At 37.7% G+C, this 27,054-nt stretch overlaps 1 protein-coding gene across 2 annotated transcripts in view; it reads left to right on the top strand.

The window, feature by feature from the left end:
* Nucleotides 1–27,054, top strand: part of dntt (DNA nucleotidylexotransferase) — a 139,016-nt gene that overhangs the window by 28,609 nt on the left and 83,353 nt on the right. For both annotated transcript variants that reach the window (XM_015380549.1, XM_015380541.1), the window contains exons 4-7: nucleotides 8,648–8,818; nucleotides 16,003–16,074; nucleotides 16,218–16,341; nucleotides 20,393–20,525. In XM_015380549.1, coding sequence (XP_015236035.1) covers nucleotides 8,648–8,818; nucleotides 16,003–16,074; nucleotides 16,218–16,341; nucleotides 20,393–20,525 — 500 coding nt within the window. The remainder of the gene's footprint in view (nucleotides 1–8,647; nucleotides 8,819–16,002; nucleotides 16,075–16,217; nucleotides 16,342–20,392; nucleotides 20,526–27,054) is intronic.

Genomic DNA, 27,054 nt, shown 5'->3' with positions numbered 1-27,054 from the left:
ATACTTGAGTACACAATCAAGTAAATGTACTTTTTATTTTCCACCACTGAATATAGGCAATGTTTTATTTTGCTTCTTGCTTTTTATTCACAAAATTCCACTGCAGGTATTTAAGAGGCTTATTTACACCTATAAATATGCTTTTGACCATCTGTCATGTTTTCATCAGGAAAGGACACAGCGGCAGGTTTACATGGAGATGCATTAAAGCAGTACTTTCATCCTGTGCTCTTTACTTCTCCTGCTGGTGACAGTTTTATCCATACATGTCCTTTTTGTCCCTCAATACAGTCTTGTTATGTTATGATACAGGAAGATAATAAGCTTCATCAACTCTTTTTATGTTATTCTTGCTGCCTGACACTTCAACTCAACTCCTTCAACAACACAGAAACAGAATATGGGGAAACTTGAGCCCCTTATTCTGTATTTAATAAACAAAATACACACAAAGCATTGAGAGTTTCAGTAGATTTCTAGTTGAAGGTGTTTTTTCAGGCACTGTGTGAAGTGCAGAGGGCACAGTGTGAGCACTGGCCTATTTTAATCCAAGGTTCAGCTGTCACTTTATTCTTCTGGGATGGTGGCTTTACTTAAGCAAGCACACATCATCACAGGACATGGTCCACTGGAGCGGGTGAAGGGCCAAGCTGGCTAACTAAAAAGCCTTATTTGGTAGCCATCTTGTAAAAAAACATTCCTACTTTAGCCACATCTAGTGAAATAACCTGATTCTGATGCCCGAGGCCGTGGGAATGGCCCCCGCATCCTCCATTCACGTAAGCATGATTTTTCTCATACTGATTATAAAATTATAAAATTATCTTGGGATTATCAATCTAAGACTCATTGAAAATTGATGGAAATAACATTTAAAGCAGCCACATCCTCACAGCAGCATATGGAAATCCTTTACAAATGATGCATTAAAAGCCTGAAATAACCTAGTGTGGTGTGTTTGTGGCAGTTTGAAATAAGTAACAGATGCAATGATTGCACAATGCAGCTGAACAAGAACAACATTAATAAAGTTAGACAAGAACGAAATCAACCTTTCATTTATAGACTTGTGTTCTCATTTAGTTCTTTGCTTTCCTTGCTGCGTCTCTTTTTCCACGTGCAAAGGGGCAGGGAACTGTGCAAAAAAAACAAAAGAACTTAAAGGCCTGTCCATTATAAAGTGGTGGTGGGGGGTAAATGGGTGCACTATATCAATGTCCCTACACACCGAGCCTCCCTGCTGACCCCTATCTGCTCATTAATCAGATAAGCGCATGCAAGCTGGATCTGTAGCCTTGAGCACTAACACCACATAGCTGCTGCAACAGCATGACAGCTGACAAAACTTCAATGATCGCCTGTTTGTAGGAAGATCTGTTTTTCTACTGGTTAAACAATTATATTGACTGAGTTGTTTTCAGAGCTTCATTCATTAAAAAAAAACTTAGTAAACAATGTTTAATTAGTTTTATTTTTTGTTACAAATTCAAGAAATGTCTTTTTACAATAGCTAAACCTAATCAGAAACAAATAACTTTCTATGGGTCTCTCAACATTTTTTTTGATAAAAAATGGCAGTCATGAACATTTTCTCATTGGTAATATTGCAACATTTGGCACAACTTTTCTTTGAACCAAATATATAAACCATTAGCAATTTATCTTTAGACACCAGTTTACATCGTAAATTGGTGAGTGCAGATCAAAAGCATTACAATGAAAAAAAAAAAAAGAATCCTCAAAGAAAATATGCCTATTAAACTCTAGAGAGTTTATGCATGTATTGATCTCTAATTTGTTGTGTGGAAATACCAAGCAAAACATAAGGGCAGTGCAATTTTAAAACTGAAATTCTTAAAATCTTAAAATGTTCTTTAACTAATAAAAAACAATAATATTACATTTTACATTTGATGGAGTGTTAGACACAAGATCATAAAGTTTAAAACAGCTTTAAAATTAAATCCAAACTGCAACTTCTTGCCAAAGGACCCACACTGGCAGCTCATACCCCTAAGATTGGATATGAACACAGGCCTCCTGTTTGCTGGACGGGTGACTTACCACTTGAGCTAGACAGGCGTTTGAAAAAAATCTAATAAATACAAGCAAGACAAAATTTCAGTTGTTCAAATTTAAACCAGACTGAGAAGACTCTCTGCTCCCTTAAAGACTTCTGGAGCTCCTAGCATAAAGAGACATGGACATATTTAATGCAAGTCCAATGGATGGTGTTGCTTCTTCCTCCAACACACAAATGGCTTAAAGATATTATAATGCTGTCTTTATTTTCTCCTGTTCAACAGGTTTATCTGTTTCAGTGACTAACCTGCAGCTTAGTTGTCTCAGGAATCATGTCAGCTTCTTGATGTAGAAAATGTTGAACAACAACAGTTTCATGTGAAGATTTAAATTGCTTCAGACCTAAAATTAAGCCTGGTTGAACTCCAAGAAGTGTCAATCGTAATATACAAAGACATTTCAGCATTTCAAAAAAAGAGCTGAACCACTATAGGCCAATTCCACAGATTCCAGTCTTATTTATTCTATTCTCTACAACATTTTGGTCAATGCTTTTAAATGGTCTACCAACACAACGCTGTTTGAAATAGTCAACAGTTCTTTTTCTTTAGTTTGATTTCCTCATAAGAATATTGGTAAAAAAAAAATGAAGCTTTCAATCAAATATTTGAGGAACTTAATTCTTTTTTTTTTAATTATCCAGTTAAACATTGCCATGAAATTTTTTCTTTAAAGGGAAAGTCCGGTCAGCAAGGAATATTCAATGGATCATTATTTATAACTAAAACTAAAACATGGATGCCTCCTGTAAAGCACATTCAAATAAAAATTACTCTTAATTAAAACACTTATCATTTATTGAACAGTTTGTAATAATGTTATATTTAAAGCACTTTCAGAAGTTTGAATTTTGAATATTTTTCCTTTAAATTAAAATTAAGAATTTGTTAGAAAAGCCTTATTTCCCCACCTCATTTTGTTTCTTCTACTTCCACCAAAGTGTTACAGAAGTTTGAGACAATTTTGTAAAATTGATGATTGCTTCACACTTTGTCAAATATGGTTTCATTATTAAGATCTCCCATCTGAGAGTGCCAATTTAAAAACTTTGACAGGTAAAAGTAAGTAGTTATTTATTTTTTATTCACTTAGGCTGTGTAATATGATTACCGCTCCTAATGAAGGTATATGCTGCAATAGTTGTGGAAACTTTGCTAATTTACACAATCCATATGTGCATATGGTGACTGGAGTAGAGAAAATGTGTGTGTGACAGATGTACAGTCTTCTTGGACCAACTGGCAGCACATATTTCTCCTTATTAACATTATGTTATTGGCTTCATTTGGAAAACATGGGATAGAAAATATCTTATCTTTAACAGAAAATAAAACCATAGCTTATTAGGGCACTAGATAATTCAATCCCATCAAAAATGCCCCAATTTTACCCTGTAGTACGGAAGCTGGTGTCAAACTTTTAGTCTAAACACATCTCTGCAACATGCTCATAAGACACCCTCCTACAAACCCTTGCTCAACACCAGTCAGCCTTATAACCTGTTAAGTAACAAGCTTGAATTTCCTATTTGTTGCATGCTGTGAAGAGAGCCCAGCTGTTTGTGTGTGTGTGTGATGTAAAGGGTCGTTTTCTCCCCAAGTGCAACAGTAAACGGGTCAGTGCCTCTCTGGGGTGAGCAGGACTGAAGGCTGCAGCTCACTGACCTGAAGCTGCATGTCTATGCTGGACCACGGGTGGTGCAGTGACCTCATATCTGTGCTCAGCTGGAGGAGAGGAAAACCAGGAGGAAATGTGCAGAAGTTGAACTCTGCTTAGTTTGTGCCCTGGATTTCACTCCCCTCAACTTCAGTCCTCTTTTAACCACATCCGCTATTTGTTATTCAGGCATAGTGCATCAATGGACCGATTCAGCTGTTTGTTGGTTCATGGATTTTTTTTCTCCAGCATTGTGTGTCTTATAAATAATCCCTAATCATTCATAGGTTAGCTTTCCTTTGCTTACCTCAATGTCTTGAGGAGAGTAAACTAAAGTTAACCTCAGAGATAATGCTGAACAAGAAGAAACAAACCCCAACTGATAAGACTTCATGTGGATACAGAGAACGAAACGCATTGCTAATACAGAATAAAAAGCTCTACCCTTATTTTATCCCACGAGTTCAATCGTGGAGCAACATATTACGTACAATTTTATGCAGCTGCTTTTGATTTGAGTTTTAATGTTGTCAGATAAAATTTTTCTTTACTATATTTTTGTGATCCATGTTCTGAAAGGTGCTGTAAAAATGACATCTATTGCATATTTACCTTATAAATAATTTGACCAGCATTAAGTAAATACAGTACTCGCCATCTTGACTTGTATCTCTGATAAAGTTTATCTTTTTACTTTTGTACTCAGTAAAACCCTTGTCTGCTATTAGGACACCACTTAGGCCCTGATCTTTAGAGGATATGAATAAGGAGAGCTTAATTTGCATTGAAAATAAAATGCGATTGCACGTGCAAATATAGTTGGGTGTGTTGCAGGTGATCAAAGAAAAAACATTCGGTCCTAACCATCAAAATGAGAAAATCGCATGTTTTACTGACAGAGTGAGAGTGGCTGTAAAAGAAAGACTTACCCTTTGAAATTCTTATTCTTGCTCCCTCAAATTCTCCTTGACAGGAGGTTCAAAATATGTTAATATCCAAGTAGCATTAAGAAAAAAATCCAAGTTTATGATCATAGGACTGCAGGTAATGTAAATAACTGTAGACATTGTCCAACTGTTTTAAAGACTTAAAGACACAAAAGGCTCAATCTTAGCTGTTTTTCTTTAAAGGAAAAGTCTGCTCATATTCAGAATTCAAACTTCTGAAAGTACTTTAAAAAATATAAAATGATCACATACTGTTTTATAAATGATAAGTGTTTTCAATTAAGAGTAATTTTCATTTGAATGTTCTTTACTGGAGGCATCCATGTTTGTCAAAGAACACTACTGCCACCTACTGGCCGCTCACACTGAGCCTGGTTCTGCTGGAGGTTTCTTCCTGTTAAAAGGGAGTTTTTCCTCTCCACTGTCGCTACAAGCATGCTTAGTGTGAAGGATTGTATTTAAGTCAATGAGTCAATGCAACCAACTGGTTTCACTTAGATAGAAAACTTTGTATCAATTTGACTGGATGATCTGGTTGAACTGTAAAGTGCCTTGAGATGACATGTGTTGTGAATTTGGCGCTATATAAATAAACTGAATTGAATTGAATTACTGGTTTGTGACGTCACGGTGCGGAATCGGCTGTTGATCAAGTCCCAGTGCTGTATCTGGTGTTTGTCACAACGCGCTATTATGCAAGTCATCTTGAAAACATTCTTCTTCCAAATGTTGGCTACATATTACTTGTTTTTTCTCTGGCCAGCAGTTCAATGCCAAATCGTTGTCAGTTTCACTATAGCTCTGGTGAATTTTAATGGTGAAGTCCTCTGGAAATCTTAAACAATTATTGTTGTTTGCAGATGAGTCTAATAGTTCCCATTGATTTTGTTTGTAAAGCGGAAAGAATGGAGCTAGGCTTACCGTACCGTGACGTCACTGCCGGAAGATGGCAGGAGGGAGGTGTTACTGTATTTAGGCAAGGCAAGGCAAATTTATTTGTATAGCACAATTCAGTGCAAAGACAATGCAAAGTGCTTTACGTGATTAAAACATAGGAAAATAAAACAGAATCAAAGCAAGTAGGAAAAAAAAATGCAGACTCCAACAATGACATCTTTACCAACTTCTGTCAACCCTGTTGACTTTATACGTCCCGGACCTATTTATTTATTATCTATTTAGGCACAAATTACCACTCCTGGACTCAGTGATCGCAAAAAAAAATTATTATGATTTTTTTTAATAATGATTCATTTGTTAGTCCTTGCTGATCTTTTAGAAAAATTTCTCCATCAACCAAAGCCTTTTACTGTAATGGAATATTTGTTTTTTAAAGCTTTAAAGAATATTTAGACTAAGTACCAGAAAGAGGGAATCCCATTGCCAGTATATTGATGCTTTCTGCAGTTGTTGATTGTAGTTTTCAGCTGAGAGGCATTCTTTAATAAAGCAAATCTTCCTGAATTAATGCAAACTAGAAATTATGTTCTCACCATATACACCTTTATTATTATTTAGCTTTTTGTTTATAATTTCATTTTAAATATTTTTACCACTAACAAAGATGCTATTTGTGTGTTTTGTTATGATATAGGTAAAGAATGCAAAAGGTTGTAAGATAATGAAACACTATTTTCTAAAATTTAAAATGTAAAGAGATTTCACAAAGTTAATGTGGCAAAAAAAAAAATTAGACTGCATAGACAAGCCTTGGTGCTTCAGAGGCAGGGGAGCACTGCTTTATGTCAGTAATAATTAGTTGTGTGAAGTACTGAAAAATCATTTAGTCCAACTGTTTTAGCATCTGAAGTCTTTGATCTCAGTCTAACAGGACTGCACAGATATACTGTCAAACCTTTTTAAGAATAAAACATATTTTTTTGTAAAATGTCAAAATAAAATTGTCAGAAACTATAAATGGAAAAATCAGATTTCCACGGCAGATTTTGTTGTATCATAAAAGGTTTTGTAATAAAAGTGGATGACAGGGAGGACATTATGTTCTTTGAAGCTAACGATAAATCTAAAACAAAATTGTTCAAGGAAACAGAGCCGAAACACACTAAGATGGCTTATTTTAAAAGATCCCATAACACCGGGGAGAAGACAAAGAATGTTTCTGTTAAAAATCACATAATAATAGAGCTGCAGATTGGAGAAAGACAGAATTATAACTTTTTGTCAAAAGCCTTTATTTCTTATTTGGGGAGGAACATGAACATAGCTAGATCTTAATAACTTTACTTGATATCTATTTCCAACTCTATGCTTTAAATCAATATTGTGTAGCTATCTTTTCCTCTGAAGTGAGCGCTGACTTTTAGGAATAGCATGTAACTTGAACCTCCTCTATATGTGCTCTATCTTAGAAATACTTTTTATACCTGACAGTGTCCCTTTGGGTTTGCGCTTATTTTACAAGATACAACAAATCAGCTTCTTTCTGATGAGAAAAGTTGAGCCTCTTGAAAAATATGTCCATGCCCTGAACAGAATAAGTCTGTCTTCGGGCTTATTTGGCATGGATTCCTGCATCAAAACATATTTATTTGAAGGTAGTTAGTCTGCGGTTCTGCAGAGATTCTTTTAACAATGAGCATTATCACCTGCAAAGATGGGTCCATCGTCTCCTATCTTCTCTGGACCATAAGACCATTTTACTGGCCACCAAGGAGCAGTGATACCAGAGTCATTAAAGCACCTACTGGTGCTTTCACTGACACGGTGTGGGGAAGTTTCATCTCCTGCTGCAAAATAAAATCAACCCTTCTCAAATGTTTGTCAGCAGAAGGCGACATGTAGTGCTTTTAAATTCTTTATAAAGGGCTGTCCAGAATTTGGACCACTACCAGCAATCATCTCTGGCTGTGGAAATTTTAAAATTGACCTCAAGTACCATTGCTTCTGTGTATTTCTTCTCTTCTAGCAGCCATGGGAGCCTAATTTTTAAATGAAATGCAACATTTTATCTCATCAAAAAAGATGAAAAGACGTTGGTCCACTGAGGAACAATACAGTCCTTTTACCTCCACCTGATGAAAATGCTTTTAACACCTTCTTGACCGTAAATTGCAAGAGAAAATGAGTAAACAAATGGAAAAAGCTTTTAAACGGCCAAAGCGAATACAAAAATTGTTATTAGTTTTCGAAAGAAACAAAATCATCTTAAAAATTGAAGAACCAAGAAACTTTAACCCCTGGTTCTTCAGGCTATTTATAAGGAAAATGTGTCATAAACAACAAGGTCTTTTATAAATTGCTAATTAAAATGACCCAGAAAGTATCAATAGTAAAATCTGCAAGTAGCTTCCATTAGAAATCATGCATTGGGCTCAAAGAGGAAGCATCAAACCATAGCAATTTGACGCAAGACATTTTTTTTTTCTCCTTTTCTAGCTTTTCCATTTTTGGAAAAGTTAAATAAAAAATGACATACAGGGAATTGGTGTTGTACAGTATGGTTATGTACACCCCAGGATATGTTCAAAACAACTGAAGGACCTTTTAAAACCATAGAATTACACAGGGTATACCTTCTTTTTACCACAACGGTATAAAAATCTTTTTTTTTTTTGGGCCCAGACTTTGGCCTTTTTGTATGAATACTAGCAAAATGACAGGATGCTGCCTCATGGATCTCTCTGTGTGGTCATCCAAAAGAAAAGCAACATTCAGAGAGTCCTAGACAGCAACAGTGACAGAGAAAAGACACAGACTGAAGACAGAGGAGTGAAATGGAGCGTGCAGTTATCTGTGTCTAGTCTTCCTTTATGGCTGAGTGCAGTGAATACTCACCTGGAATATTTTTGCTTGACCTGATTCTATCTCTTTTTCTTATAAATCCCTCTTTTTTAAATCATCATGACTCTTAATATGTTATATTTTACAGGACAAAAACCTTCTACCCTCTTCTGCTTTATCCTTCAACCTTCCTTAATTTGTCCTTACCTATATTCCTTTAGGACGCATTTGAAGTTCTGGCTGAAAACTATGAATTCAATGACATTGAGGGACGGTGCTTGGCCTTCAGGAGGGCTGCTTCTGTCCTGAAGAGTCTTCCCTCGGCTGTGCAGTGTGTTGAGGCCACACAGGACCTGCCATGCCTGGGTGAACATACTAAGGCTGTCATGAAGGTAAGGCACAGAGAGACACCAGGAAACAACTTTCTGTCTCTGTTCTAATTTAACTTTGATATATTCACTGCTTTCCAAAAGTTTCTCTATCCAATTTACATTTTGTTATCTAACAGTACACTATTGTTTGGATCATGAAATGAAATATATGCATGGCTTCATTTAAAAAAAATAAAGAAATCAAATGTGTGACATTAATTTTTACTTAAACCTAACTTTTCTAAGACCCAGAGCAATTATTATTCTAAAATGTTCACATCTACATCATCCTCCAGCTCTGTTGGTTGATACCAGGAGTTAGCATTTTAGGCATTTTACAAGTTAAGAAATGTCCTTTAAATTATAAGTGGGTATTAGGTGGAAAACGGACCCTTGGTCTTAAGAGGTCCACCTCACAAGTTGATGCTTCTGTAGTCTCACAATTATATTTTGGTATAATTGCTTCCAAAAATGTACAATTCAGTTATAGAGCTGATCCCTTCCAGATATCACCACACCCCCCACCCCATCACAGAGGAACAAATCACCTGCCCGCTCCAGCCAGTGAACAATACCTCCTTAACGACGACCCTTAACAATCATAGATAGGTTTCAGGTATTACAGAGACAATCCCCCCCTTTAACGACAATCCCCCCCTTTAATGACCAACCTTCAGAATCATAGACAGGTTTCAGATATTGCAGGCTAACAATGGAACCAAACAACCCACTCATCGGTTACCATTTGCATGTTTCCAAGCAATACAAGGCCTTGTCTATATAAAGACTCAAACTCACTAAGGATCCAGACATTTGAATTGAGAAAGCTTCCTGGAGAGGTGGAGAAATGTCTTCAAATCTTGGAAACCATGTCCAGTGGATATTTTTTGAACTTTTACAGAAATATATTTTGGTAGCATAAATCTGGCTACAGTTGAAGGTTATGGGCCTATCAGGTTAACCCCAGAAACAGGACTGGAAGAAAAGGTGTGAAGCAAGAGAAACTGGTGATACTGAACTGGTAAAACAATTTGATTGCTAGATTTTAGAGACTGAAAGTAGAATCTGAAACCAGTCTGAAAATGTCTTGTAGAGTTAATGAAGTGCTAGATTTTAGTAGGAAAGGAGCAATAACAACAGAAGCCTTGTTAAACAGGTGTTCTTAATCTTTATTTTTATTTTCTCAGTTAATGCAGAACTCAGCCAATTCAGTCCCCAAAATAATCTGTTGCACCTGCACGATGTTTTGCACAATCTGAAAAGCTCTGTGTGAGTTTGTGCGTTTGCATCACTCGGTCTGTTCCCTATACCAATGCATGGACCAGACCAAAAGTGTGAATGTACTTTAACAAATTTTCACTGACTTTGATCAGCTTCCCCCTTACTGTTAAAGAAAGGCAGTAGTGGGATGATGGCAATGGTGTGTTTAGGATGTTCCTTTTATATCACATGGTTTTGAATGTGGGCTAAAAAATTCCCCTTAATCCCTATGCCCAGTGTGTACTTTATCTGGTTATTTGTACTGTTAAAGGAAAGCTCTTTGTCTTCACCTTGAAGCTTTCTCTCTCCAATTCTTTTTCCTGAATAGAGATCACTCGGGACAAACTCTTCCAATAACACTTCGTAACGTTTATGTATTAAATAACCAGCAGACATGACAACAGATTTTGATCAAAATTGTAATCTTACTCAGAACAGAGAAGTAGCTTAGAGTTACAGAAGGCAGCTGCTTACCAACCAGGCTCACTTCTCGGGAAGTGGCTGCAATTAACAGTTAAAGAAGCATTTCATACCACTGCAGTTTGCCATATTCTCACATTTTGCAGATCAGGAGACATCCATGGCTCCAGACTTATCAAAATATCACACTTTGTTCTTAGCTGAAGGACACCGCTCTCATTCCATTCTCAAATCTTTGCCACGTACAAAATGAAAATTATAACTGTATACAGCCAGACTGAGGATCTGGCCTAGTTAGATAGACTACTGGGGAAAACATCATTTCTGAAAAGCAACAGGCAGCTAATATTGAGGAATAATAAACTCACACATCATCAATGATAATTATCCTAACAGTATTGTAAACTACAAATGGAACTTTATATGGCTTATTTCTAACAATGGCTTTCTTCTTATAACTCTTCCATAAAACTCAGATTTATGAACTGCATTGTTAATGATATTCCTGTCAAAAGCTTACATCACATGAACTCTGGATCTCTACAGCTCCAGTAGAGCTGCCATAGGCCTTTGGCTGTTTGTCTGATCAATGCTCATCTTTTCCACTGCTCAGTTTAGGACCAAACTCATGTTATAGTATATTTACAGGGGAGCCTTCGTCTTTCTTTTTTAACTCTCCCTGATCTCTCTGCTGTATCTTGATAATGTAGTTTGTTCACTTAATTTTACTATAAAACCATTTGGGACCTTCAGAAAACAGAGTGTGTGATTTTTTTTTTCTTGTCGTATATAGAACTGTTTTCTTATACGGTACATTCTGATGACAAATTGATTTCATTAAGAGTAAAAGATGCTGAATACAAATACATGCCCAGTCAGATTTCACTCAGTTTGAAGAAAATATATATACAAACCATCCATCCTTTCAGTTTCTTTTACAATAATCCAAAAACCTAACGAAACACAATACAATGTTGGTTTGTGATAAAATATAAAAAGGTTTGATTTTGATGATCACTTTGTAAAAAGGACAGCAGTGATTTGTGAACACAACTTTTCAGAGGAAGGTCGACTCCTCTGTTTAGTCTCATTTACTAAGGAATCAAATCCGAATAGAAAAAGAAGATTGATTACCGGCTTTGCTATAGCATAATTCAGCCGGTGATAATGAGGGGTGCAAACCAAAGAAATAGATGTTTTATGCAGTAAAATATGACCTTCGGTTTGTAAAATTATTAAAGATAAGTACTAAACCACATACATATTAGTAATTGTGATTTTCTACAGACAATTAATATTTCATTGTTGTTTTAATTGGTATTTTTCTCTGATATGAAAAGTAAGGCTAAAAGGAAAAACTGAATAAATCAGTAAGGGGCAAATATATTTTTATGGATCCTTAAATGAGAAAATGCAAAACAAAGATATAAATACCTGAAAGTCCTATTTATATTCAAGTCTACCTTTCATTTCAGGCATTAACTTAGAACACAAACCCCGAATATATACAAAGGAAGCAAATGTGTAGCTCAGATAGAGGTACCTCGGTTTATTAAGTGGCTTAACTAACCTACAGAATTAGATATTAAAGAAAGACTATGGTAGGAACTGAAGCTTTCCTTCTTAAATCATTTTTCTACGGTTGTCTTTGACTAACCAAGCAGCAGCAAAGCAAACCCTGAAGGATTTAGAATGTTTCTGTTTGAAATTTGAGCCTGATTTAAATTACTACATTGCTTCCTCAGCATAACATCTAGTTCCGCATAAGGTTTTCATTCACCCGTCCATTTAAGTAATGTGTGCCATTAGAGAAATACCTAAAAAATGTAAGAAAATGTGCCCCTAGAACCAGGATTTTTGAATCACTATCATTACCAGTTTGTATCTTAACTTTTGCGTTTTTTCACAGTTTATGAAATAATAAAAACATTAATTATTAGTATGTTAGCAAAATATCTTTTTGAAGATGTCTAACAATTCAAACAAGTTCATTTATTATTTTTGACATATCACAGCCCATAATAAATCAACTAAATTAAGCTGAAACATATTTACTTCACTATGAAGTATAATACACCTTCACTTTTATGTTCAGGGTGTCAACGAGTTGCTGTGTGAAAGAAGGCAGAAATAAAATGAGCAATAATTAACATTAAATGAAGGTGCAGCTGACCTTTTGATTATTACTCATGTCTGAGTTTCTTACTCTATAAAACAAATAAGAGCTCTATAATTACAGTCATTTAGGGAAAAAAATTGCTGCGCAATTGCAGAGTCAAGGATGAAAAGGCACATAAGCCACATAAAGAAAAAATAAAAACATGCAATAATTATATCAAATACAATGAGCGGAATAGTCAAAAGATGTTGTTCATGGCTAAAAGGAACTGTGGGACAGGAGACATTTCAGGACTTAACAACAAAACAAATGAATCTACAAACTCTAGCCTTTGTATTGCTTTTGTATTTTTTAAGTTTTCATGATAAGGCATTATCCGATGCAGAATACATACAGAGCTTATCTCATTTCATGGATACACAGTAAAGTAAAAAAAAAAACATGGCATACATCTGTATGACAGATAAACTTACAAAAAACATATTAATTTAAATATTAATAAAAGGTTACATAAAAAAAGATAAGGGGGCACCTGTAGCTTGAATAGCAGGTTTGGTGCACATAAGGAGTAATGAGTATAGTAATACTATTTTTTTATTAGCACTGATCCTTCATGCTCTTAAAGTTATAGGGGAGGATTTTCCCAAAGACCCACCATCTCCATTTGCACATGCACAACCCTCGATCTGCGCTCAAGAGAGAACACAAGCCCAATTCTCCTCGTTTAACTGCAGTTATGTGAAATGGATTTCTCCAAATAGCATGCCAAACTAAACCTGTCGAGTAGAAACTTCACAACTGAGGCATCAGTGGGAAGCCTGACCTGTGCATATGTAAGATACTGCCTGAAAGAATCTCCCAAAAACACTCTGGTCTTGTTTCTCTCTTCTCATACACTTCGTAGACACTTTTTCTCTTACGACACTTGGTCATTTTCGGTTAGAAATATGATCTTTACTGACTGGCTGAAACTATAGCTCACCACACATATACCCCTAAAAGTGTGCATGCCCAGAAACGTGTAACTTGAACAATTGACAATTAGGAGGACCACTTATTTTGATGATCCACCCGGAAAAAGAAAATCCTCCACTACCTTTAATACTTCCTACTCATTGCTGATAAGAAGAAAGTCCTCAGCTCTGCCCTGTATCTCATAACCGTTCCTTTTTGTACAATCTATTTTCGCTGCCCAGATCAGAACAGGGCTGATTACCATGCAATAAGGGCTGTATTATGAACTGTTCTCTCTTTGCAAAGATACAATAAAATGACAACTAGGTGAAATCCATCGATCCCCGTTTAGGAGTGAATAGGTAAATACTTTTTTTCTCATGACAATTCTTAGTGAACCTTTAAAAATCAGGGTTATATTTCTTATGCCCAACATAAGCTTTGTTTCCATTAGCCATTACAATTACAGAAATCGTATTTATAAAAGTAAACTTGCAACAATTAAACATTTTCTGTTAGTACACTTTCTTTTCTCTAGGATGTGTTATTTGGGCTGTATCAACAACGGTGTATTTTTTCACATGATTAAAATGATTATTTGTAGTAAAAATAGACAAAGAAGCCTAAAAGTGGTAGTGGAAAGCTGATAGCAATGAATGTACTGAACATCGGAATGGCCAAATATGATTTTTCTCTACATTAGCAGAATATTGACAATCTTCCACACATTTGAAATAGAAACAATGCTAAGCCCAATGCTATGGACAGATCAACAAAATGATTGGCATTATCCTTCTTTCTATGAAAAGCATTAATAATAAAAATACTTGTATTATTTTTTTATTTAACGGTTGTTTTTGTTCCAATAGTTGTACGACTATTATTTCTTGGTTTAATATATTTTCTGCACCTAACAAATAATTTCTAGAACAGAATAGAATTGAATAAAATTGAACATAAATTCATTTCTTGTCCCAAAGTGAAGATATTTTCAGGATAAGGTTAAAATATGTCTTCGTATTTTGTCACATTTTCTTGCTGCTTTAAAAAAAAAAATTAAAAACAAGCATTTTTTAAAACAGCTTTAAAAAATTCCAACAAATGTAGCTGACAGTGTCTGTTGATGTTTTCTTTCATTACAAATTTCAAACCTGCGACGGCTATATTATACCTGGATGACACGCTTGGAGGTAAACAGACAAATGTGTTTGGATGTTGTGCAGAAAAAATCAGCCAAGTTACCTCATTCTCTCCCTTATTCCAGCTCAGGTCAGACATCATGGCAGGTTGTCAGAGAAAGTTTACATGGAGGCAGTGCAGCGTCCCTGCAGATGAAAAAGTTAAAGAAGGGTGAGCACACAATCCAACTTTCTGACATGTTAAACCTAACATCATCACAGCAGGTCTGAGAGCAAGCCTCCAGATCTGTCAGAGCTGTCAGCGCCGAGGCAGAATTATAAAACAAAGTAACATAAATGTGCCGCAGAGACCAAATTAGACAGTCTGTGGATGACCTCTCCTCTTTGTTGTTTGTCTACGATGCAGACGCCAACCACACAGAAAGCTCTTCTGTCCCAGTGTTGTCTCTCTGAACAGATTGCTGCGCAAAAACAAGACAAATGACATGACATGAAAAACGAAGTGAAACCAAACTGAGCTAAGAAAACAAAATACTTGATGTGCTTCTGAATATTGGACTATCAGCTCCTCTTCACATATTGAACATCTAAAAAGGACATTAACATAAAAGTTTGGTGGCAGTGAGGCCGAGTTAGCTTGAACGGGTTGTGCGTAACATAAAAACTGTGCTTGTAAAGGATTGTATCTTATGGGACCAGGAAGTGTGGTAAAGCATTATCCTCTTGTTTGAGGTTGGCCTTAGCTGGAGGCTTGAAAAGCAGAGGTGGACGGTTGGATGCTTCGCTGAGCAATGAAGGCTGCTGCACCCCGCTCTGTACTCACAGTCTCAACCTTTGGATCAATAGTTCATCCATGCTGGTTGCCTTTCCTTTATGCTCATGCTTAAAATGCGGACTAAGCCCTGCAGCATTGAAAAACATATCAGTCTGAATGCTGTTTTCCCCCTTTTTTTTAAGCTGACAGGTATTAACCAGGTTACCGCAACTTGGTTTTCCACTCTCACACAATGAAGACATTTAAAGTGGAAGCGCAGACGATTTAATTTGGAGCAAAGTTGTTTGGAAGCGCATAATAGAACCTGATGAAAACATCACCCTGGGCATTTAACGATCGTCATTAAACCGATGGTAATCTGGGGTTTCAAAGCAACAAAGATGTTATTTCTGGAAACAAAATGGAAATGAGGACACCTGATTTAAGTGGAAATGGTTTTCAAATGAGCAGCAATTTCAAGCCATTTGCTGATAGCAGATGGGAAATAAAAGCCAGGGAAACATTGCTTATCTCTAACGTTTGGTTTTATGTTTTAAAGGAGATTCTTCAATATGGACGTTCATTTGAGGTTGAGAAAATACTCTCTGATTTAAGGTGTCAAACCCTCAAGGTTGGTAAATGAAAACTAACTTCATTCAGCTGCTGATTTTTCTTTTTTTCAGTAATGAGCTCAAAAATAACTCTCCAATGTTCGAAAGAGAACCCCTTCTGAGAATGTCTTCTTGATTATGTCCTTACGTCGTTCCTTTCCAGCTGTTCACAAGCGTGTTTGGGGTTGGACCAAAAACAGCTGAGAAGTGGTACCGCAGAGGGCTTCGCTCATTCAGCGATGTTCTGGCAGAGCCCAGCATTCATCTAAACCGGATGCAGCAGAGTGGTACATCTCAATTTCCCCGTCTTCAGCAAAACACTTAAAAAAATTATAGAGCAGGGAATTCAACACAAAATTGCTTCCAAAAAACACTCAGTCAAAAGAAACTTAATCATTACATTTACAGTAAGTCTGTATATCCAATATTATTGTTATTATTTTTATTCTTTTTTGATCAAATAAGAGTTTAAAATGGTTTGTATGAAACATTTTAACACTTTGAAATGCTGCTTATCAGAATCTTCTGTGACCAATGCAAAGTAATGTATTGGTAATTGTGATGTAAAGGGAATATTTTTATTTTTTATCAATAAAAACCTGAAAAGTGTGGCTTAATTATATAGACTTAGTTAGCTGCAGTTTTATTTTTTCTAAAAGATATAGAATAATAAAATACAGGACAAATAAAACTATATACAAAACCCTGAATGTTTTACAGAGCTCTGTTTAGTCAGTCATGTGAACATGGGAAGAGTATGGCTCTATTAGGAACCTAAAAGGAGATTACTGCTCACCTAAAAAGAAGGAAATATAGCATGATTGTAAAGTTAAGACTAAGGTGCTGTTTTCAGATGAGAACAAAAGTAAGTATTTCAAAATTAGGGGGCATAAAGCCAACCCAAAACCAAGTTTCATGATATATGTTACCAATTCTTAGAAAAAAATCAATAAGTTCTGAGGTCTTAAGAAGAAACTTATCAGGTCTTAAAATGTCAGGAAACAACAGAGAACTTTTTGAAATCTTGACCAACCAAGCAGAGATTTGAGTTTGACTGTGCTAAATAAGTAAAAACATCTAACATCACAAAATTTTGCATCAAGGGTCAGAAGGGATTGGTTGTTAATCAGGGCTTTTTAGGGGGTTGTTGATCAGTTTCAGCTGCTTTGGTGTCAATGAAATTACCAACAGGTGCACTAGAGGGGCAACAACGAGACGACCATCAAAACAGGAATGGTTTTACAGGTGGAGCCCACTGACATTTTTTCCCCTCCTCATCTTTTCTGACTCTTTTTCACCGGTTTTGCATTTGGCTAGGGTCACTGTCACTACTGTTAGCATGAGGCGCTACCTGGACCCTACAGAGGTTGCACAGGCAGTCCAACTCCTCCAGGATGTCACATCAATGCGTGCCATTGCCAGAAGGTTTGCTGTATCTCCCAGCACAATCTCAAGAGCATGGAGGAGATTCCAGGAGACAGACAGTTACTCCAGGAGAGCTGGACAGGGCCGTAGAAAGTCTACAACCCATCAGCAGGACTGGTGTCTGCTCCTTGGTGCAAGGAGAAGCAGGAGAAGCACTGCCAGAGCCCTACAAAATGACCTCCAGCGGGCCACTGACCAATAAGAAACAGACTTCACGAGGGTGGCCTGAGGGCCCGATCTCCTCTAGTGGGCCCTGTGCTCACTGCCCAGCACCGTGGCGCGCGATTGGCATTTGCCACAGAACACCGGAGTTGGCAAGTCCACCACTGGCCCTGTGCTTTTCACAGATGAGAGTAGGTTCACCCTGAGCACATGTGACAGATGTAAAAGGGTTTGGAGAAGCTGTGGAGAACATTATGCTGCCTGTAACATCATTCAGCATGACCGGTTTGGTGGTGGGTCAGTGATGGTCTAGGGAGGCATATCCATGGAGGGACGCATAGACCTATACAAGCTAGACAACGGCACCCTGAATGCCATTAGGTATCGGGATGAAATCCTTGCACCCATTGTCAGACCCTATGCTGGTGCAGTGGGTCCTGGGTTCCTCCTGGTGCACGACAATGCCCGGTCTCATGTGGTGAGAGTATGCAGGCAGTTCCTGGAGGATGAAGGAATTGATACCATTGATTGGCCCCCACACTCGCCTGACCCAAAGCCAATAGAACACCTCTGGGACATCATGTTTCGATCCATCCGACGCCGCCAGGTTGCACCTCAGACTGTCCAGGAGCTCAGTGATGCCCTGGTCCAGATCTGGGAGGAGATACCCAAAGACGCCATCCGTCGTCTCATTAGGAGCATGCCCCGACTTTGTCAGGCATGCTCCTAATGCATGGGGGCCATACAAATTACTGAATACCATTTTGAGTTGCTGCAATGAAATTTCAGCAAAATGGACTAGCCTGCCGCATCATTTTTTCCTCTGTAATTTTTGGGGTGTCTTTGAATTCAGCCCTCTTTAGGTTGATTATTTTCATTTCCATCAAATGTTGTGGCATCCTTTTGTTCCTAACACATCACCCAGTCCATATCAGTAGAAAAAACAGCATGATTTTTTGCCCAATTGAGATCTGATGTGTTTTCAAAGTGTTCCTTAAATTTTTTTGAGCAATGTATATATTATGGTTTTTAAACTCACAATACACTTTAGATAAGTTATTAGGTGAGCAGCCTTGCTAAACTCAAATATCTGCTCAGTTGGTCAAGTTTTAAATGATTCAATAAAAGAGAATTCTATTTTTCTGACCTGAGAACTGATTGATTTATTCCCGAGACCTGATGACTTTTTTTCCTTTGACCTCAAAATCTAACAATGTTTTACTTGAGGCCTGACTTTTTAACTTTTTAACAAGATCGGATCAAATTTATTTCAATTTTTATTCATAAAATGATACCTTGAAACTAATAACTTTGTTCCTGAGACCTGACAACTTGTTTCCTGAGACCAACGGATTTCCCAAAATGTACACCATAGCCAAAGCAGTCTTTTCCTACGATGAAACATAGTGATGGCAGCATAATGAAGTGGGGATGTTATTGTTAAGTAGTGAAAGGAAATATGCTTATAGTTAAAAGATGGATGAATAGAGAAACATGTAAGAATGTCTTCTAAAGGAAACCTCTAAAAGTTTTCCTTATGGACAACCAAAGTATTGCAGTGAAAACTTATTTCTGTGTTAGAAGTCTGATTGAGAATTTTTGTAAAGATTTGAAAAAAAAAAAAAAAAGCTTCTCCCTGATGCATTTTATTTAGTGTAACTCAGCCTGAGTTTGTTTTGGTAAAGAAATATGCAGACATTTTTCCCCCCCTTGATGTACAAAGTCGGTAAGGACATGCAGCCCAAAATTATATAACATGTTTGTAGACTTTTCTACAGTATTTAAGCTCACAGAGGTAAATAAAAATTAATAAAACACCTTATTTATGCTATTTTAATGACTTTATTTGTACTTTGTGTTCTAGCTGCTGTAATGTCAGAATTTACTCCAATGAAGCTCAATAAAAGAGCATAGTACTATTTATTGATCAATTTTTCTTATCAAAACAGCCAAAAATGTGTATCCTAACACTTCTAAAGATGTTATACTTTGATTCCTACAATCCTGTTAACGGCAAAGAGGTTTATGATTATGGACTAAAAGTGAATAGATGCTTTTAAGACACTAAAGGGTAATAAATCAAATAGACATGAAAAACTAACTTTCCAGAAATCGCTGCTCCATACAGTACGGTAAACCTTCATGACTCGATGATTGAAAACCTCAAATTGCAGTGTTCACAGGTTGCCATTCATTTCAAACTCCTTTCAATAGTTTAGAATGCTGACAGACACGTCCGTCAAAACGGTCACAATCCATCATACCACTTTGAGCTGAGAAATAATATAGGTTTCTGATGTGGAAAATGTCTTTGAACTCTAATCGCCTCGCTGTATTCTGGAAATCTTTACTGAGCAGAAACAAGAGCCATCCCATTAATTTTCTGCAGCACCGACAGAAAAATCATTAAAGGTTTTGTAATTAATTGGAGGTGCATAGCTGTTCATCTGTGGAAAAGAAAAGAGAATTAAGTGCTTTTTAAGTGGCACAAAGACAGGAGAAAATGCAAAGTGAGATGCATAAAATGAGATAATCATCAATGCATCAATTATAATTAGGAACAGTTTGCAGATACTGTAATCCTCTTGTGTCAGTCTTGTGCACGCTGTTAGTCGGCTTCTATCAGCAAGTGGAGCATATCACATTTCTACCATACTTTTAATCCACACTGACTCCCTGTTTCCCCAGAGCAAATGGCTGTGATTGATGGCTAGCTGCCAGACTAATAACCATGTGGTCTTTTCCCTGCAGGTTTTCTGCATTATGGAGACATCTCCAGGGCTGTCAGTAAAGCGGAGGCGCAGGCCGTGGGGAACATTATTGACGAGGCTGTCCATGTGATCACACCGAATGCCATACTAGCTCTGACAGGTGGCTTTCGGAGGTACAAGGCTTGTCTCCTTCTTTCAGAGTTGATATTGTAGATGAAATGGAACAACTCCTCCATTTTTTTTTTTGCCCTTCTCTACTGTTAAGTGACGTTTTGTTATGCAAGGAAAATTGCGGATTTCAGGAGCTGTAGTCGATTCCCTTCTAGCTTCAGTCAGAACACTGTAAGTAAAATTGGTTTAAAGAATTTGTTTGACATTAAAACTGGAGCTGATACTTCCCTATTTTTTTCTTCATGGAAAAGAGGAGGTCAGTCTAGTTTTGCACAGACTCTAGGTCATTCAAACACAATACATTGTGAGTATCAGAGTGCATAGCGAGTGCTCTTGTAAAGCAACTTGCTGAGTGCAACTTTCTGGTGACAGACAACACCTCCCTCCGCTCCCGCCTCTTTGTGCTTCTCTCTTTTTATGGGTACTGCTTTGTGCCCAAGTAAGCACGGTGCACTCTGCTCTGTCGCACTGTAAAAATTTCAGCCATAACCCAGCAGCGTGTGAGGTAAATAATTCAAAGAGCAGTCTGGCAGTGAGGACATGCTCTTGCTTCTCAACAGGGGTGAGAGAGCGGCAACGACTTAGCTGATGACCTTTAATGCTGTCTGGGCTATAAACACATTACAGTTTCTTTCTCTCCCCTCCATAAAACTTTTATAGTTTATGTTTTACATTCTAATGTAGAGCTGTATTGTTTAATTAGTACAAAATAACTTTAGACTGAGTTATAAAAGTAAATAAAGCTTTATCAATCTACAATACTCAGTTAATAATAATTATTCTCTGCCATTTTCATTGGTGAAAAGAATGAACCGTTCTATAAAATCCTTATCTACAGAGTTTTAAGTGCTGATTTTTAAAAACCCTTTAATGTATAAAAAGGCAACAATGCTCTGCAGTGATAAAAAGGGCTACGTTACAAAGTTTTCTAAAGATCAAACTTTTCTGTCCTTTTTTCAGCAGACAGGATCCAATTACATCCAGATTCAGTTCTAATTAATGTCCCTTATCCATCCATCTTCTCCGCTTATTCTGTCAGGGTCATGGTGGGGCCGGTGCCTATCTCCAGCAGTCTCTGGGCAAGACAGGTTGCCAGTCTGTTGCAGGGCAACACAGAGACACACAAAGACATACAACCAGGCAGACACACACTGATACCTAAGGACGATTAAGAAATGCCAGTTAACCTAAAACTCATGTTTCCATCAATTCTAATCTGATTATTTAGATTCAGATCCAAATAGCACACAGTCAAACTCAATCAAAATTATTGTACAATATCTCCTGGTTATGTATATTAAGAGGTCTAGCCAATAGTTGCAAATTATAGCTTTTATACCAGGCAGACTTTCCAGGCACCTGGCTAGCGGTGGTAAATCACCCATCCTGCAAACAGGAAGACTTGGTTTGTATCCAAGCTAGGCTGCCAGTGTGGGTACTTAGGCAAGACCCTTCATGTTAAAGCTTGCTTTGAGGAGTGGTGGCCTAGTGGTTGGGACATTGGACTTGGAATCCTGAGGTTCCGAGTCCCTGAGCAAAAAGGTCCTTGAAGCACACTGCTCCCCGGATGTCGCACAATGGCAGCCCACTGCTCCCCGAGGAGATGGGTTAAATGCAGATTTAATTTCGTTGCTGTGTACTTGTGACAGTGTAATGACAATAAAAACACTGGAAAAAAGGATATAAACTACTTCAATCAAACTGGCAGGAATCTCAATGCAATCCTGATCGACCAATTGGGTTCAGATGACACAAGGGTGATCCTTTTCCATAACTGCCACTTTATAGGTAACCTTATTTTTTCGCATCATTGTAGTTTTTTTATTTTATTTTTGACACTAGTCATCTTTATTTAAAAGCAGACTGACAGAAAATGGGGTGGAGTGGTGGGGATGAAACAAAGGTCACCAAGACATGATTTGAACCAGTAGCAGCTAGATCAAGGACTATTGGTATTTCAATCTGAAAAACTCACATGAAATGAAAAGACAATTAGAAGAAATTTATTGGTACAATTACTTGGTCTTTGGCGCTCAGATCTCGGCAGGAAACATAGCACTGAATTTTGATTGATATGCATGAGCAGGAGTAAAGAATAGGGCTGTTTCCCCCCCAGGACTAAAACTGGTGGTGGAGTGGAGATAGATGAAGTTCAGTCTGTAAACTGCTGGTTAGCGAGACGGTATGCTGAGCTTTATGGGGAGATCCAGTGGACTGTGTGAGCTGATACTAGAGCTTCACTCAGGAACGTGAAAGATGGATGTCCAATTTGAATAACACAGGTTAAGAGAACCTGTCCATGATGAGCAAGAATTAAGTGACAGTAGAGAGGAAAAATTCCCCATTGGGAGGAAACATGGCTTAACATGGCGGCCTTCTACCGGACTGGTAGAAATGAGATCCGGAATGCAGTAAGAGTCCGGGAGGAATGACACTCTGATGAAGTTTTAGCTACGATGGAGAAGGTGGGGCTGGAGGGGGGTCGAAACGGGGTCATCTGAATGAAGTCACACAGCACAACCACCGCCTGCGTACTAGGAGCAGACAAGTTGCAGATTGGAGGCCTTTTAAGATGCAGATTGGCTTTCGTGGAGGTGTGGTTCAAAGCTGATTGGCTGTGTTGTAGGTGGATGTAGGAGAGTAATCCGTTTCTTCAGTTGAACTTCTGCCTAGGCTCCATGTTAACATTTGCAATGGGATCATATATCATAGCTGTTGGTGTGACTAGGCCAAAGAAAGGGCAATGGGAGCAAACAAAACTAATTGAGGAAGCCAAGCGATGTGTTCAATAGAGCTCGAAAATCTAAACTTTTCTTTAAATTCCAGAGGTGACCACCAATGGATTGGTTGTGTTTGTGACGTAAGGTGACACAGAGTAGACAAAGGGTTTTTTTCCGATGAAAAGAGAAGATAGAAAAATATTGTTTCTAAAGAATGAAGTAGCAAATGCTCTTTAGAAGTTTGTAGGTGACATTTAATTTTTTTTTTTTTTTAGCTCTTAAGGAAGAAATGACAGTCACCAGTCAACTAACTTAATTCACAAAATAATGTCCCATGTGGCAATGCATTAATTATTTATAATAGTAAGACTCAATCTTGGGAATTATATTAGTTTGGTTAACTGTTTAATTTCCACTTTAAAAAGGACTATTACTTTGTTCATCATTTTTTCTCCTCTTGTAGCTCCAGAGCAGGCCCCTGGTTACTGCTTCTACCCAGCTCTGGTGCTCTCTGCCTTGCTTCTTGCTCTGCACTCCTGCTACTCCTGTTTTAGCTCTATAGTGCCTCCTTGCCTTACCTCCATGTAACCAGGTAATCCATCCCAAAAAAAAAAAGGATTTTAAGGTCTTTGAAGGGACTGTGATCCATTTAAAGCTCTTGGACTCCCTGAACTGGGTATGGACTGGGTGTTTATTACTTATTTTCCTCTCGGTCTACCATGTTGAGTTGTACAGACAACAAACTGACTAGCAGTTAGAAACTCCTATCAGATGATAAGGTGAGGCGGTGAAGCAAGCAGGTTTTTTGCATCATGTATGAGCAAAAAGTCGAGCGACCTACCATGGCTGACTGATGTAAAAGCTTAAATGTCATCATGTTTGTTGTGAATGCACCATTGGGTGTCTGTACATGGTTCATGTATTTTACCTTCCAGATAATAGTAGTTGATCCAACAAGATCATGAGCATGCTGATGAGGTAATCCATTTTAGGTTTTTATGGAGGTAAGCCATTTTATTTAGGTTTGTTGAATCAGTGATTTATTTAAAAGGTGCAGGATACCGGCCCCCAAAGACTGAAGTTTGACATCCTGTCATAGAAGATGTGCACTTTGAGAAAAGCATATGGAATTGTGGAAATAATCTCAGCAGTATAGGTTTTCCTGAAGAGAAGTGCATCTTTGTCCAGGTCCTCTTTCAGGCAGCACAAATGCACTTGGTTACTATGAACTGTAGTCACAAAAATGTTGGGGAAAAAACTGTCCAAAAGAGAATGAAAAATTGACCAAGAAGGTTTTGTCAGGTTGCAGTTTAAATAATAACATATCTTAGATTGTTACAATTACAACAAATCATAACATTGAGATGTATAATGATTGTTTTTCACATGCTCAGGAATCCCTCAAAATTCTAAACTATACATAGTTTTACATGTTTTAGTTTGTTATTAGAATTTAGCAAAGCAACTCACCTGTAATAAAAATGTTATTCTTTTAAAAATGGTTTCAATTTTTGATTACATTGTTTTTGTTGCTATATCTTTCCTTTTGAAGCTATGGTTTTAAATTCCTTTGGTCTTTACATGCCTTTGAAACATTAAAATTAGGTTATATCTCCCCTCAGAGGGTCCATATATTCTTCATAACAGCTGGACTGCAGCATACACTCATTCCCATGAAGACCACATCAAACACCACCAGAGGAGAACAATTCAACCTCTTCGACGTACAGAAGGACAGATGACAGCTGCAGAGATGTCTGATTATGTAAATAATGGCTCCTCAAGGAGGGAGTGTTGTAAAATGAGCTGAGGAAAGTGATTAGAGCATCACGGATAGCTAACATCAAGATTGAAGGGGAGGAACTACTTCAGATTTATGGGCCAGTAGCTCGCTTCAGAGTGTGAAGCGGCCTGTGAGAGCAGTTAGGGATTTAAAACCGGCCAGATGAAACACCCATTTAACTCAAGTTAGATTTATGTGGAATTAGGGAGTGTCACATGATCCCTTATTGGAATCATGCAGAGATTTAATTGAAGGGTAATGACTTGTACACTTTCAGCCAGTGAGTTACTAATTTAGCATGTTCCTGCTGAAAAGCAGATCTCCAGACGGCATCATGATGCCTGGAACAGTTCAAACGCAGCCTAGGCTGCCAGCTGCACCGCTAATAATCTTCAGATTCTCTTAAGTGTGACATATTAGCAAAGTTTCTTTTTCAAAGTCCCGTCAAAGCTCGTTTTAATTACCTATAATTTGAGCATCTTATTAGTTTTCTCTTTGTGACCAATAGCCCTTGTCAAAAATTAGAAGTACAGTATACTATATACCTTCTCAAATAGATATTTTAGGCTCTATGGGACCTTTTATCTTTGGATGAGATACACAGAAATAAAACTCTGCTCCCCAAAGTTTTGGAGAATAAGGGCTGTGCTTCACAAGCTCGAGTTGTCATCCACTTCAGAGAGAAACAGCATGGCAGGGATTTGTTGATGCCACTGACATTAGGCTTATTGAAAGGACAGCTGTGGAAGGCGGGTGACAAGCCTTAAAAGCGATTTTGTTGGGGTGGGGGGGATTAAAAATAGATTAGGCGTAAAAATGCAGCTTCTACCAGCCCTGCATGTGAAAAGAATCGCACAGTGTCAGTGGAGCTCTGTATTTATTTCTGCGTGTTGCCAAAGAGTCCCTGCTGTGGATCTTGTGTAACATCAGATTGTCTGGAATATTAACTCAAAGTGACACTGATGAGGGGGGGCCGGCGGTGTCTGCTCTCCAAAGCCTCAAACAGGCACTGATTCTTATGCTTTGTTTGCCTTCAACAACAGCTCAGATAAGGATCCCTTATCGGTTTAATTCATGGTGTCATGATTGTTCAGCCCAACTCTATTATCAGCTCACAGGAGGGGAGAGCAAAACAAGTTGTCTGGTCTTAATGTATGATCCAGAGTGCAGAGTGCCTCTGCTTGCTTTCATGTTGCATTCATTAAAATTAGACAGAGCAGGAGATAGAAGGTGGGTTAATACATTGCTCCAGATGATTTGGTTTCTTCATCTATTTCACAGTGATGGATGGACTCTCGATCTGCTCCTAATTACTGGTCTTGTTTGTGCTGTTAAACCATGACCTTCAATGTAGAATGCAGCTGTTTGCGGCAGATTGTCAATCAGCAAGGATAATACAAAAAGTAAGCTCATCTATGCCTGAAGTCATGGTTCACATCAAAAAGGAGAGTAAAGCACCTCTTCCCTCAGGGTGGAGGTAAGCTACAGTCTTAAGTGTGTACTTCAAGAGTCTTATTGTTTTTTGAATGAGTAATATAAGTTTGCTTGTCAGATGGATAGAAAAACTTGCATTGAAATTGGAATTATCCAGCAGTTGCGGCTTCTGGTCTTTGAAACAGGGGTAGCCCAATGGTGTTGATTAAATCCAAGTAATGTATTCTAATAAAAATGTTGAAAGACAAAAAAAAACCCAAAAAACATTAGTATAACAGGTAAAAACAGAGGACAAGTCGACTGTTTATCCTGAGTGATCGCTGAGTCTCATGGGGAGAACTCCCCTCTACCTGGCCACTGTCAGTCGAAAATCTTTTAGCGTGCAAAAATTGGTAGAAAGCGCATTGAAAAGACAACGTGATTTATGTCCAAACAACATCTACATTTGGTTGAAAAGTTAAAGGTGAAAAGCCGTAATTTTCAGATCCTTGAAAAGGCATTGAAAATTCAGTTTGCAACGTCTTTTCAGTGTCTATACCGTATTTTCACGACTATAAGGCGCACCGTAAAAGGCACAGTCTCAGTTATGTGTGC

The sequence above is a fragment of the Cyprinodon variegatus genome, unplaced genomic scaffold (genome assembly GCF_000732505.1).
Source record: "Cyprinodon variegatus isolate N-32 unplaced genomic scaffold, C_variegatus-1.0 Scaffold11, whole genome shotgun sequence".
In the NCBI taxonomy this organism is placed as follows: Eukaryota; Metazoa; Chordata; class Actinopteri; order Cyprinodontiformes; family Cyprinodontidae; genus Cyprinodon; species Cyprinodon variegatus.
Note: the sequence above shows the minus strand (reverse complement) of the source record. Positions and strands in the feature narration are given on the sequence as shown.